General features: G+C 43.9%; 1 protein-coding gene across 1 annotated transcript in view; it reads right to left on the bottom strand.

Annotated features, from left to right (window-relative positions):
* LOC147730367 (NAD(+) hydrolase SARM1-like) overlaps window positions 1-13,905 on the bottom strand; it is a 200,787-nt gene that overhangs the window by 57,139 nt on the left and 129,743 nt on the right. The window contains exon 7 of the mRNA XM_086955172.1: window positions 786-975. Within this exon, the coding sequence (XP_086811298.1) occupies window positions 786-975 (190 nt within the window). The remainder of the gene's footprint in view (window positions 1-785; window positions 976-13,905) is intronic.

Genomic DNA, 13,905 nt, shown 5'->3' on the forward strand with positions numbered 1-13,905 from the left:
TTATATATTATATATATATATATATATATATATATATATATATATATATATATATATATATATATATATATATATATATATATATACGTCTGTCACAGGGTATATAACTCCCTCATGCTCTAGGAGACCATCCATGAGGCCTAAAGAGAGTTGCATACTCCATAAAGCATTGTTCCTCCAACCAAACAAAAACTTCAAAACATTGGTAGAACACCCACTTTGCACATCACAAAGTATATACCCTCTTAAGCGCAAGAAGATGCCCCATGTATTCTGGCACAGTGATCCTTACGCACTGGTAGAACTCCCACCTGACAAAGCATAAAGAAGGCTCCCTTTGAGTGATGATATGCCCCTAAAGCCTTACCACCTGGTATACTACTTCTATTGCACCATTGGACCCCACAGAGGCTCAGAAACAGCTACGGGCCCACTTATGTACTATAAGGCACACAATGAAATATGTCCACCACAAGCACTGACACAAAGTATGCACCCCATCAATCACTGGAAGAACTCGCAAGCCCAGAGAGCATAACATCCCTCAGGCCCTGGCAGGATTCAACAAGCAACCAACCTTCAAACTCTGGTGAACTGCCAAAAGTCTGTACAGAACGCACAAAGATCCAGCAAGCGCTGCTTGACTCCACAAGTCTGGGTTATACATCTTTAAAGCAGTCTTAGACCCCACAAGGTGCACCATAGGCTTAAGGCGATTTGTACTGTGATCCATGTGTTCTAGTGTGGAATATGGAATGGTTTATGGCACCGTCTGTGCTTCTCACCTTATGAACCCAGTCCTTGCAGTCTGTGTCCCCCATGCACTTATCCAGAGCGCCAACTGAGAGGACTAGGATGAAATTCCTGGCACTGATCACACTCTGGATCAACTTATCCTCAAACTTCCCAGCTTCTAGCTTCTCCACGTCAATGAAGGCAGTGAAGCCATGGAGCTGCAGGTGCACCTTCAGGAGACTGCAGAGAGAAAGGGAAGAAAGACGACAGATAAAGATTAATGAAGTGCAAATGGGACAGGGAGAAGAGAATCGGACATAAATGGGGTCAGATATAAAGATCGTGCACAGGAGAAAGAAGGAGGGAAGATATGAGAGAATAGACAAGGGAGAGATTACTGCACGTTTTATTTAAATACATGAACGATTTTAGCTAGAGAGCAGTGACAAAGAATTGGCATTTTATTGTTTCCGCTCTGAACAACTTTGGGGTGCTTCAGAAAATAAAAGGGGAACTATTTACCTAGAGAGAAAAACACAGAAAAAGAGATAGTAATGGAGAAAGTGATGGAGAGAGAAAGAGAAAACTGCCTAGGGTACCAGTAGTATTACATGCCAGAGAGCAGAGAGTGCATAATATGGGTGCCTTTTTTCACTTTTTTTTAATGTATTTCACTAGCGATGCGTAGTTGCTGATCTGTTCTTACTTTTTAGGTCTCGGCTAGCGAAGGCCGCGCTTGAACAGTCTCGCTGGCCAGATTTTATGTTTCTTAGTATGGGGCTTAAACCCGCACCTCTTCTCCATTGGCTGGCTTCCTAAACTGAGGCCAGCCATTGGAGAAGAGGTTTGTCTTTCCATTTAAGCCCCGTATTTTTCGGATTGAGGGGTGTGTTTTTTCGTTTCTTTCTCTCCTCTTCCCATTGGCTGGAAGGTAAACAACAACAAATCAAAACACGCCCGTTGTTTACATTCCAGCCAATGGGGAGAGGAGAGAGAGAAAAACACGCCCCCCAAGTCTGAAATTGACAGGGCGTTTCTCCGAGCCATTTCTGCTTGACCTCGGATTCGGAGGAAGCATACCCCTCATCTGCCCCGTTTTCACTGCCGCAGCCCGGTAAAGCCAAGAGCACTACCCCTGTTTAAGCAGTCCGCACGTGATCGCCCGTTTACACCTGGTGTCCTGTTTGGTGAAAAAACACACGAGGGGGCGACTTTGCAGGTCACCAGCGCTGCCCACTGCAGGCACTTTGGCTACTGTTTCCTCTTCATTTCCCCCCCCACCCCCCAAATTGACCGCAGTGTGCGCAGAGCGCCCCTCCCCTGCCTGCTGCCGTTGGAAGAGGCGGAGTGCGGGACCAGTGAGTCTGGGCCACCTGGGAAAGCGCACGCACAGCTCGGTGAGGCCGGCCGCCATTCCGCTGTCCCCGGCGACACCTGTTACTGCAGGAGCGGAGCGGACGGAGGTGAGAGCCCGGAGCTGCTCGACCCCTGCACCGAGGAGCAGTGCAGGGAGGGAGAGTGCTGGGAGCCGAGGTATGCGGGAGACCAATGCCCGTTTAAAGGTACAGCAGGCAAGCGGCTGAGCTCACCCTCCCCTGCGCTGAAATGTTCAAACGAAGGGAGCTGCCCTGGTGGAAAGGGGGCTTGTGTACATTCGGGGGGGTTGCACACTTCCGTGTTCCCGTTGAGTGTCTGAGGAGAGTCCAGTGCAGGTTGCCGTTTGCGTGTTGTCTGCTTTGGAAGCTGTCCCTATTTTTGCGCTTTTGAAACGCTCCTGCGTGCAGTTTGGTTTTGCTTCTGCTGCTGGGATGCCTCCGTGCATTCCTGCCTGCTTGGGAAGCCTCTGTGTTGTGGTCTGTGATATCCACACGTTGCTGCTTGTTTACTGCCGGAGTCTGATGCCTGCATGTGATTCCTACGTGCTGTCTCCGCATGTTGTGTGCACTAATGCCTGTGGCTCTGTGCTACGCTCGCAGGGCTGTCTGCACACCGTTGCTCCTGCTTTTGATGTCAGGGTATGGGGGCAGCCTATTTGATGCTTCTTTGCTACTGCATGCAATATCTTTGTTGTTTTGTTTCTCTACTAGTTATGGTTGTGTGTTCGTGCCTTTGGTGCTTACGTCACACTGCCCTTTTCCTGCAATTCCTGAATTTGGATGCCCCTAGCCGTATGCAGCCCTTGCACGTGTCCACTTCTCGTCATTTTTCATGACGGGAGGCCATATCTAGGCAACCAATTACCCTGTACTGACGAGAGAAACGGCTGGTGCTGAGTGCCATTAAAAGTAAAAGGAGCTCCTGCAAGTCATTTACACTATAGTTCACAAGAAGGTTTGCCCCCATGGTTCGAAGTATTATAATCATTCCATCCTCCAACCCCACCCCTCCCCCCGCTGGAGGTTTGGGTGTAGTTGCGTCCAGAGGTCGAAGTGGGCGCGATCTGTGGATGACGATATGCCCACACTTTTTTATTTTAGCAAAAACTGTTCCCTTACTTTTTGCTAAAAGAAAATCTTCCTGGGTGGTTAATAATCGAAATAGTAGGTACCTGTGCTCTCCGGTGAGCGGCACATTCCACACCAAGATACTGGAGTAATCTCTGCTGGCCAACCTACACAGGCTGCCCCTTACTCTGTGCCTCTAACCGGAGTATGTTCAAACCAGGATCAACAAAGAAACAATACCCTCAATAAATGTACACGCACGTGCAAAATATACAGGCAACCCCAATGTTATTTAAAAACAATCTTTTAAGTTTTAACTTTTTTCTGGAACTCACTTTTACAATTAAATGATTGGAGAACTGATGTGGAAAAAACGGGTTATTCCATATTTACTTACAAGAGTAAAGTGCACAATGGCATAATAAAATAGCCAGACCAGCACCCATGTGTCTGTCGGAGAGCAGTCTGTGCAGCGCAGGCCAGAAGCGACCACACCGTCACAAAGGTAAGAGGCACCATGGCACAACAGGGGCTCACACACCTCAGGACCTGTTCACCAGACTCCCTCTGCTCTGTCAGTGGAGGGCACGGAGCAAGAGGGCAGAGCCTATATGGTGCCTCTGCCTACTATAGGCAGCTCGGGGCCGCGCCCCCATGCGATTGGCTCGTTATTTCGTATCAGAGCACCAATTAAGGAGAGTCCACCCACTGGGCTCACTGAGAGGAGGTGTTAGGTAATTCCCTATTCTGGTTTAGCAAGTTTTCTGAGTGAATTTCTTTTCAGTTAGCTGGGGGGCGGGGCAGTGGGCTGATCAAAACGGCAGGTCCGGGAGTCTCCATGTCAAGTGAGTGACGTTTCGAACGTCGTATTACAGCTAAAATGTATTTAAATTGGACAATAATCTCATAGCAGAGAGATGTACGATCTTAGACAGACAGTAATTATTACTGTCTGTGTATGATTATATGTCTCTCTGCTATGAGATTATTGTCTATTTTGCATTTGGGTGTCACCCCATGTAATAGTGTCACCCGGTGCGGTTCGCACACCCCTAGTGACGCCACTGGCTGTCCCTCAGTTTACATATCACTCGCAGGCCTGGAACAGCAGAGGTATCTGTCAGCTCACACGAACAGCTGGGCTATCCCAAAGCTCACACAGACCGCACAAGTCTGGGACTGTAGATTTGTTCTTCAGCTCAAACAGATTAGACGTTTTCTAGGGGTTCTGAGGCAGTCATTGGTTACCATGCGTGCAGTAACCTCTGTCCGTGGTACTGTCTCTCCATGGTGTTCCACAGTACTGGCGCTCTCAGGTGCGTATCTGAGTGACTCACCTTTAGTATTTCATTTACTCCTGCATTCAGAGCAGTAGTAAGAGTGTCATTTATTAGTACCATTAGGCTGGCTCTGTCTTTGTGTGTGTGGCTCTGAGTGTGTGTGGCTCTGTGTGTGTGTGTGGCTCTGTTTGTGTGTGGTTCTGTCTGTGTGTGTGTGGATCTGTCTGTGTGTGTGTGTGGTTCTGTCTGTGTGTGTGTGTGTGGTTCTGTCTGTGTGTGTGTGTGGTTCTGTGTGTGTGTGTGTGGCTCTGTGTGTGTGTGTGGCTCTGTGTGAGTGGCTCTGTCTGTGTGTGTGTGGCTCTGTCTGTGTGTGTGTGGCTCTGTGTGTGTGGCTCTGTCTGTGTGTGTGTGGCTCTGTGTGGCTCTCTGTGTGTGTGTGGCTCTGTGTGTGTGGCTCTGTGTGTGTATGTGGCTCTGTGTGTGTGTGTGTGGCTCTGTGGGTGTGTGTGGCTCTGTGTGTGGCTCTGTGTGTGTGTGGGTGTGTGTGGCTCTGTGTGTGTGTGTGTGGTTGCAAATGCAATAGGTCTCGCATTTGCGAGAGATTAAGCTATTGGCATTGTAAATGACAATGCCATTTATTTATATGTTTTAAAAACAAAAATAATGTCATGAGCAATGCCAATAGCTCTAACTTTAACAAAGACAAGACCATTGCATTGTAAATGCTTGTTAATGTAATCGACTCGTTGAGTTTTGGAGGTTTAGTCAACAGAAACTCAAGTCTTTTATAGACTAGATATATATTACAGAATCCATGGCAAAACATGGGCAACAAAGTGAGAGACTGGATAATATTCTTCCATGTCAGAAATAACTATTGTTTTGGATGAGTGGAGAATCTAAGAGATGTGATTGAAATAATGTCTTCTAACAGTAAACAGATAGAGGGAAAAAGCTTGGAGCGATTGAATGTGATTTCATAGAAAAAGATTTTCATGTAATACCATTACTAAGAAACCGTTTCATCTAAACTGTTTAATGGAAATTCTCAGAATAAACAGCATAGAAATCAATTTATAGAATGTATTTGTGTATGAAATAAATGACCTATGCATGCTTACTTTCAAAGGTGTGAATGCAATGGTTGCAGGTCTAACTTTAAGAAACAGCTTTGTTGGAGTAATTTATTTCAGTGCTGTATTTCAAGGGACCACATTTAGGATTTATATCTTTGACATTGTCAAATGATTAATTCAGATGCTTTTATTTTTCTGACCCTTCACCACCACTAAATACCATCCATTCTGAACCCTCCCAATCCCTAAACACCATCCATCCCTGCTCCTAAACACCCCTCACCATGCCTAAACTATACATATCCCTGAACCCTAAAAGCCATTCAACCACTAAACTACACCAATCCCAGAAACCTAACAATCCCCTTACTGTACCTACAGTACACACATTCCTGACCCCTAAACTACACCCATCCCTGAACCCGAAATGCTCTATTTACCTCTACACTCCACCCATCCCTGAACCTTAAAACCCCTCACTACCTCTAAACTTGACCCATTCCTGCATCCTAAAAATCCCTTACTACACCATAACCACACCAATCCCTGACCTCTTGATGTCCCTCACCACCCTTAAACACCACCCTTCCATAACCCCTAAATGACCCTCACCACCCCTAAGCTCTACCCATCCCTTAACCCTAGAAATTCCTTTCTAGCCTTAAACTCCACTCATCCCTAAATCCTTAAATAACCCTCACAACCCTAATCTCAACCCAAACCTGAACACTAAAAACGTGTCAACTCCTCTAACCTTTACCCATCAATGAACCTTAAAACATTCACCAGTCCTTAACTCCCCCATCCATGAACCCTAAAAATCCCTCAACACCCCTACACTCCACCCATCCCTGAATCCTTAGAGCACATCCCCACCCCTAAATTCCACTCCTTTGTGGGCTTAAAAAATCCTCAAAACCCCAAAACTCCACCCATTCATGATACCTAAAAAACCCTTACCAGCCATAAACTCCAACCATCCCTCAACACTAAACACCCTTTTCCATGTCTGAACTGCACCCATTTATAGTCCTTAAAAACTCCCCATTGCCCATAAACATTAGCCATTCCAGAAACGAAAAACCCATCACTAATCCTAAACTCCGCCCAAGTCTTTTCTTTAAAATATTTCCTCTGATTTCTGAATTATTTGTTTTTCCTTAAAACTGTCTTTCCTTAACATTGGTTTTCTCTGATTTCGTTTCTTCCAATGTGGTTCTCAGTTTTCGTTTTCCATTACACATACATCACTGAGAACAGGCAATAGAAAAGAATAAGTAGCAGAAAACCTAAACAGCGTTAGAGTGATAATGTGCAGATATAGGCGAAAGGGCCAATAACAGGAACATTTGGGCTGGGGCACCAATGCATGGAGGGATTTAGGAAGGAGGTGGAAGAAAAGTGCATACGGATCACTTTGATAGGAAGCCAGTGAAGGCTTTTGGGATTGGCTTAATGTGGTCCTATCTGTGAGAGCTAGAAATTATTTTTGCAGCTGAATTTTGCAGGATCTAAGGTTTGGTTCATAAGGTTATTCTGCAACCTTCTCAGAATACGCTACAATAGTCTAGTTTGGGGGTAAACAGAGGCTGGGTGACATTGTCCAGGTTTGTTGGTAACCACTCGATATCTAGGCCAGAAACCTTAGCTACTGACTAAAGGTGAAATGTGCTGACCAGGGCAAAACATTTTGCCAATAATGTATTGAGGGTTAGAGCTGAATGACTGCTGGCATCCCTGGGATGTACCAGGTCATCAGCCATTGCTACTATAGCTGCCATGGCATCCCCAAGATGTATAAGGTCTTCAGCCATTGCTACTTTAGCTGCCCTGGCATTCCTGAGATGTACAAGGCCATCAGCCATTGCTACTATAGCTGAATTGGTTCCAATGAAGGGTTCATAATGACATCAGGGGGTTGTAGAGGCGGATGGTGCAACATTTTGGTAAAGCCAATATGTTACCATGGAATCCAGGAACACTGAGATGAATGGGATGGGAATTGTTAACACCTGCTTCAAATAAAGTTTGACACAAAGGCTGGCCTGGCTATCTTAGTACAAAAGGCTTAGTGTCAAAACCTACAGGTACCCTAGTAATGTGACTGGCGCAAAGAATTGCATTGAGAAAAAAATGACTGAAAGCCGAAAAAACCTTCTGCACTGGATCATAAATGCCCTGAGCTGCTTTACTTCACTTTGCCTCACTATGAGCCACTGCAAAGCCTTGGACAATCTGGGACCCTCTCCCCCTTTGAGAATTAGATTATTTGTTTAATTTTTTTAAGATGGCAGTGGTCCCTCGTAAAAGATCCTAAGAAACATTAGCAGTCAACAGAGAAGGTATTTTTGACAAAATGATGGCAAAGTGATATATTTCTAGTAAAATTTCTGCCTTTTTCCATAACAAAAAAAAATCATCTTGCCATTTTGCTATTAAATACACATTTTTCATTATGTAGAAATGAAATCAATCCCCACAAATCATCAAACTAATATAATATATGCCTACAAGTGGTACAGTGGATAGTATTAAAAAATTCTTAGAGAAGGAATTAAGATTCTCTGTAAGAGAGGCGGTGGATGCTGCACTAAATAAGAGGAAGAGGGGTTCCCCTGTAGAGGACAATAACTTTTCACTCTCAGATGGAGAGTCCCCCACTACCTCTGACCTCCAGAAAGGGGGCAAGGTTTCCCAAAAGAGGAAACACTGGTAGCCCCCGCACTTCAATAGAGAATTGTGCTTTTAGCAGCACAAGAGAAGCTGGTCACCTAAACGGGGCACATAGAAAAGTTGCCCATAGCTGCATGATAGAAAAGATTGACCTTCTTGGCACAAAAGATTCTAGAGGTAGTTCCACTTCATCGGCAGACAATACATTGTATGAAGAGATGATGTGGATGAGTTCATTTTTGACCCACAAGACATATATGATCCCTTAAAGGATCTACAGGAAGATGTAGAACAACCCTCTACTTCGTAAGAAATTAAAGACCCCTTCGGGGGTGAGATGTTCAACCCCACTATAATTAGGCACCTGCATAGCACAGAGTGGTGGCTAATGGACCATGTTAACAAATACATAACTTACTGGGTAAGAAAACCCCTATACAGAGAAGCTCACAATCTACTTATAAACGAGTGCCCAAGACCCTCCACTGGAGATAAGGGGCCAGATGTAGGTAATCCCCGATTACCGAATCTTAAATACCGAATCATACCGATTCGGTATTTAAGAACTGGCAATCAAGATGTAGGTATATTTACCGAATCAATTACTGAATCGGTAACATTCGGTAATTACCGAATCGGTATTTACCGATTCAGTAATTGCCAGTGATTCCTATGGGCCTTGAGGCCCATAGGAATCAATGTCAATTACAGAATCGGTAAATACCGATTCGGTAAAATTACCGAATTTACAAGGGGGACAGGGTGTCACTTTGACACCCTGTTGCACCCCTGAATTTGGCTTGTGTGCAATGTGACAAACATACATGCCCATAGGGCATGTATGTGTGCCACATGGCACAGGTGTACATGCACAGATGTGCATGTACACAGGAATTCGTAATTTACCATGACATAGTATGTCATGGTAAATAACGAATTACTAAGGGCCCGTGGCACTATTTTAACTGCCACCTACATCTGGAATTACCGATTCAGTAAATATACCGAGTGAGTATTTTACCGAATCTGTAAATTTACCGAATCGGTAAATTTACAGTTTCAGTAAAATTCGGGCCCCCTACATCTCAAAAACAAATTACCGGTCGGTAACTGCCGAAATCGTCCGTTACCGACCGGTAATTGGCGACCTACATCTGGCCCAAGATGTGTAAAACACCTAATTTGGACCTGAAACTGATAACTTTTTTATTTAAGTTCGGAAAAGATCCAAGAAAGCGTATCAAAAAATGCCTTAAGCAATGCCAGGACAAACTACAGGACATACTAGGTCCACTCAAACGCATACTAAACATGGCCAAAGATACAAGAGGGTAAAAAAACAGCCTTTTTAATACTGACCTCCTTATGCATGCTAGGCAACACCAATGCCAACCAAATCATGGAGAGACGAAAGGCAGTCTTGATGAGGATGAAACCTTAACTAGCAGATTTCTCATCCAGAGAAGGCATGGGTGACACTAAATGCCTCCTCTTCTGAGATAATTTAGTAAAGTCACTGGGAAAATATGTTTCCACCTTTACAGTTTTCAGCAAGGTACAAACAAATATGCACAGAGTCTTTTTTACATTTACATTTGCTCACGCTCCCTTTTAGGATGGGCTGACAGGAGGGGACTGGCTGTCAAGTACGTATCATATATGTCTCAGCTCTACCCACACAAACATAGCGGTTTCCCTAGCTACAGAAGGAGCTACCGTCAAAACTCAAACTTCTACCCTCAAAAAGGGAGAACTACAAGAAACAGTGGGGAAGAACCAGATCCTCAAACCAAGGTGAGCAAGATTAATTATTCTACTATAAATGTAGGAGGAGACTAAAACTGTTTGTTCAGAGTTGGAAAGAATAACTCAGGACCTTTGGGTGTTGGAAACACTTGGAGGTTTCAAAATAGATTGTTGACCCAAATCAACAAAACCCAGAGAGTTAGTTTTAGACATAGAAAAGATGACCCTCAAAGACCAGGAGGTGACCCAAATGCTAGAAGAAGGAGTGTTAACCTGAGCGACAAAAGGACAGGAAAATACAGGGGGATTTGTAAGCCTAATAAAGACAAGGGCAGGCAACCAGTCATAAACCTGAGGGCTTTAAACAGACACTTCAAGATGAAGGGTACACATCCCTTGAGGCATTTTGCGAGCCAAGGTTTGGCTAGTAACAATTTGACCTCAAGGAAGCCTATTTCACGATACCCATGGACAAAGACATCCAGAAATATCTGAGCTTTGCTTGGAGGGGCGTGCTCTACCAATTTCTTTGTCTACCCTTCGGACTGTCCTCGGCCCCATGGTGTTTCACCAAAGTGCTTTGCCCGGTAGTCAGTTACCTCAGGGAAAGAGGAGTCCATCTGATTATATACCTAGATGACATACTCATTCTGTGACAGGACAGATTGGAGCTTGTAAAGCATCTATCCTGGGCCACAGAACTCTTATAAAGCCTAGGGTTTGCAATAAATACGGAGAAGTCCGTCATGATTCCTAAACAAAAAATTGAATTTCTGGGTTTTTAACTGGACTCCATTGTTTCCCAACTAGTCCTCCCACACAAAAAGGTGGTAAAGATAAAAAAAGATGTGAGAGTGGTCTTATACAAAGATGTGGTACTACTCAGGGATCTGGCAAGAGTTTTGGGACTCTTATCTCCATTCAAGCCATCTCTCCGGGCCCACTTCACTAGAGAGGTTTACAGAGGCTGAAAGCGATAGGGCTAAGGAAATATTTATAGTATGGGGATTCAATAACCCTATCCCAAGATGCACTGGAGGACCTGGTTTGGTGGCTAAAAAACCTCGAAGCATGGAATGGCACAGCCATATTCAGGAATGTCCCGGATTTCGTCCTAGAATCAGATGCGAGCAACTGAGAATTGGGAGCTCGTATAGGCAACTTAGAAACAGGGGGAAGATGGTACCTAGAGGAACAATCACTCCACATAAATTGCCTGGAAATGTTGGCGGACCTGAATGCCCTTAGGACTTTCAAGAATCTTCTAAGAAATTCAAACACGCTAATTTGTCTAGACAGTTTCTTAGCAGTATCATATATAAATCAATTAGGGTCGCAAAATCCAAAATGTTGTCAGACTTAGCAAAACAAATTTGGTATTTTTGCTGGGTACACAAGATTGCTCCAAGAGCGGAATTCATTTCAGGGCTTAAGAAGGTAAGGGCAGATTGGAACTCCAGGTTACTCAGAGAAACCAGTGATTGGATGTTACAACTGGAGGTTTTCTGCCTGATACAAGATCTTTAGGAGCCAATTCAGATGGATTTATGTGCAAGCAGACTAACCTTCCAAGTGCCAACATACCTCAGATGGAGACCAGATCCAAGGGCAGCAGCTGAAGATGCCTTTCTTAAGTACTGGGGCAAGAACAGAGGATATGCCTTTCCCCCCTTCACCGTGACTCTGAGGTTACTGCGGAAAGGTATACTAGAGTCCAGCAGTACTATCCTTATGACTCCTTTTTAAAAATCACAAGCCTGGTTCCCCGAAGTGATGGAAGTTGCTGTAGATATCCCACGTCTGGTCCCGGTATCATTGGGCATTCTACAAGGGCCAGACAGACTAGAACACCCTTTGGTATTAGAAGGGAGTAGGAACCTTCCTGCTTGGAGGATTTCAGGTGATTAAATAGACATTCAGACCATTCAACGGAAGCTAAAAGCTTATTGGATAAATCTTGGGCCCCGGGAACAAGGAAAAGATATAAAGAGGTTTGGAAAAAGTGGCGTAGTTGGTGCATGGAAAGGGATTTTGACCCTGTGGAAGTCCCTGTACAGCAGATAGCCAATTACTTTGCCAAGGATTTTTGATTCTTGTCATTGTGATAGAACAATCAATTGTTATAGATCTGCAATCTCTTCTGGTCATGCCCTAGACTATAATTTAGCGATTGGTAGCAACTCTCTAATAAAAAGAGTAATGAAGGGCGTGAAACTAAAACGACCCCCAAAATCACGGTACGATTCCATGTGGGTTATCAATCTGATTTTCAAATATTTTAGCTCTTAGGAAAACAATACTTACCTTTCTCTTAAAGAGATATCTATGAAATTGGCTACTTTGCTTTGCTTAATTTCCTTTAAAAGAGTGTCTGATATCAAAGCCCTAGAGTTATCCAACACATTCTATTCAGCTGAAGATATACACTTTGATATTTGGAAAATAATTAAAATCATGTCTGATTCTGTATTCTACTCCTTTTTACTTGACAGTGAAAAATGATGTGTGGTGAGATGTATGAAGGAATATGAAAGTTAGTTCTTGGAATTCCGATCGAAAGATGTTGATTAACTTTTTCTATCCAATGTGAAACCCTGTAAACAAGTTTCAAAGGCAATACTAGCCAGATGGATATACACAGTTATGAGTCCTGCGGGTATAGACCTCTCAAAACTAAGAGCCCACTCATCTAGAGGGGCCATGACTAGTAAGGTATTTTGGGCAGGTGGATGCCTGCCTGAAATTCTTAAAACAGCTGACTGGTTGAATGCAAACACCTTTGCGAAATTTTATTTAAGACCACTGGAGCATGTTAGTAATATACCTACGGATCACTTTAAACATGCATAATAGTAGCCTCCAGTCTTGTAATGAAATGAAGGTTCTCCAATTTATATGGAGAGGAAATTTTTATTTCATTAATTTAGCGGAAAATGATTTTCTTATCTTCATCGAAAACATGCAGAAGAGACTAAGATCCCCCCTACACGGGGAAACCAATTCCAAAATGACCCACTTCATCTGGGGAGGGGATTTCAACACACACCCGTGTCCAAGGGCAGACTCCAAAATTTGTGGTTTCACGGACGACAATGACGCCCCACTAGCTCACTTTACCCATAATAAATCCGGCAATGCCCTGAACAACACTCTCTCAGAGTTTGACCTATTCATCTTCAACTCCCTGAAGGCTGAGAAAAACCAGTTCAACCCAACCTACGTAGCCAGGGGCCATCAGACAACCGTAGACTACATCCTGCTGTCCCACAGCCTTGTAGCAAAAGTCACAGACCATCAAGTAACACCCAATTTACTAAGTGACCACTACGCAATAATGGCCGATCTTCATCTATCGGAACATAGTTCTAAGGCTATGGACATTGCAGCTGCCCTTACTCAAAATAATCTCCAACTGCACAAACAAAATGGCTACTCTATAAAATGGGAAAAGATCGACCCACAAAAACTCACAAAGCAGTTAGTCAACCAGGCATACTCGCATATTATTAACTGCCTGGACCCAGCGTTAAACCACTCCGAGGTCCTGTCGAACTTCACAGAAATATTGAAATCAGCCAAGAGACTACTTACGGGGAAAACAACCAATAAACACACGGATAGGAAAGGTTGGTTCAATCACAACTGTACGAGAGCCCTTACCGACCTAAAAACCGCCCTCCATAAAAAACCAAGGGATGCGGCCCACATCCAACTTCTGAGAAGGAACTATAAGATGGAACGCAAAATAAAATTACAGCAAATGAAAGAGAAACTCTGGAATGATCTAGATAAGAGCTCCCTATCAAAAAATAGCAAGGAGTTCTGGAGAACGATCAGATCCCCCTTTCTCATGGACAACAATTCTCCTAAGATAGAGGTGGCAATAGATGAGGGAACTTGGATAGCTCATTTTGAACAAATTTTTAAAAACCAAGTACTTATAGATCATCC

This window comes from Lissotriton vulgaris, chromosome 2_1, assembly GCF_964263255.1.
Source record: "Lissotriton vulgaris chromosome 2_1, aLisVul1.2, whole genome shotgun sequence".
In the NCBI taxonomy this organism is placed as follows: Eukaryota; Metazoa; Chordata; class Amphibia; order Caudata; family Salamandridae; genus Lissotriton; species Lissotriton vulgaris.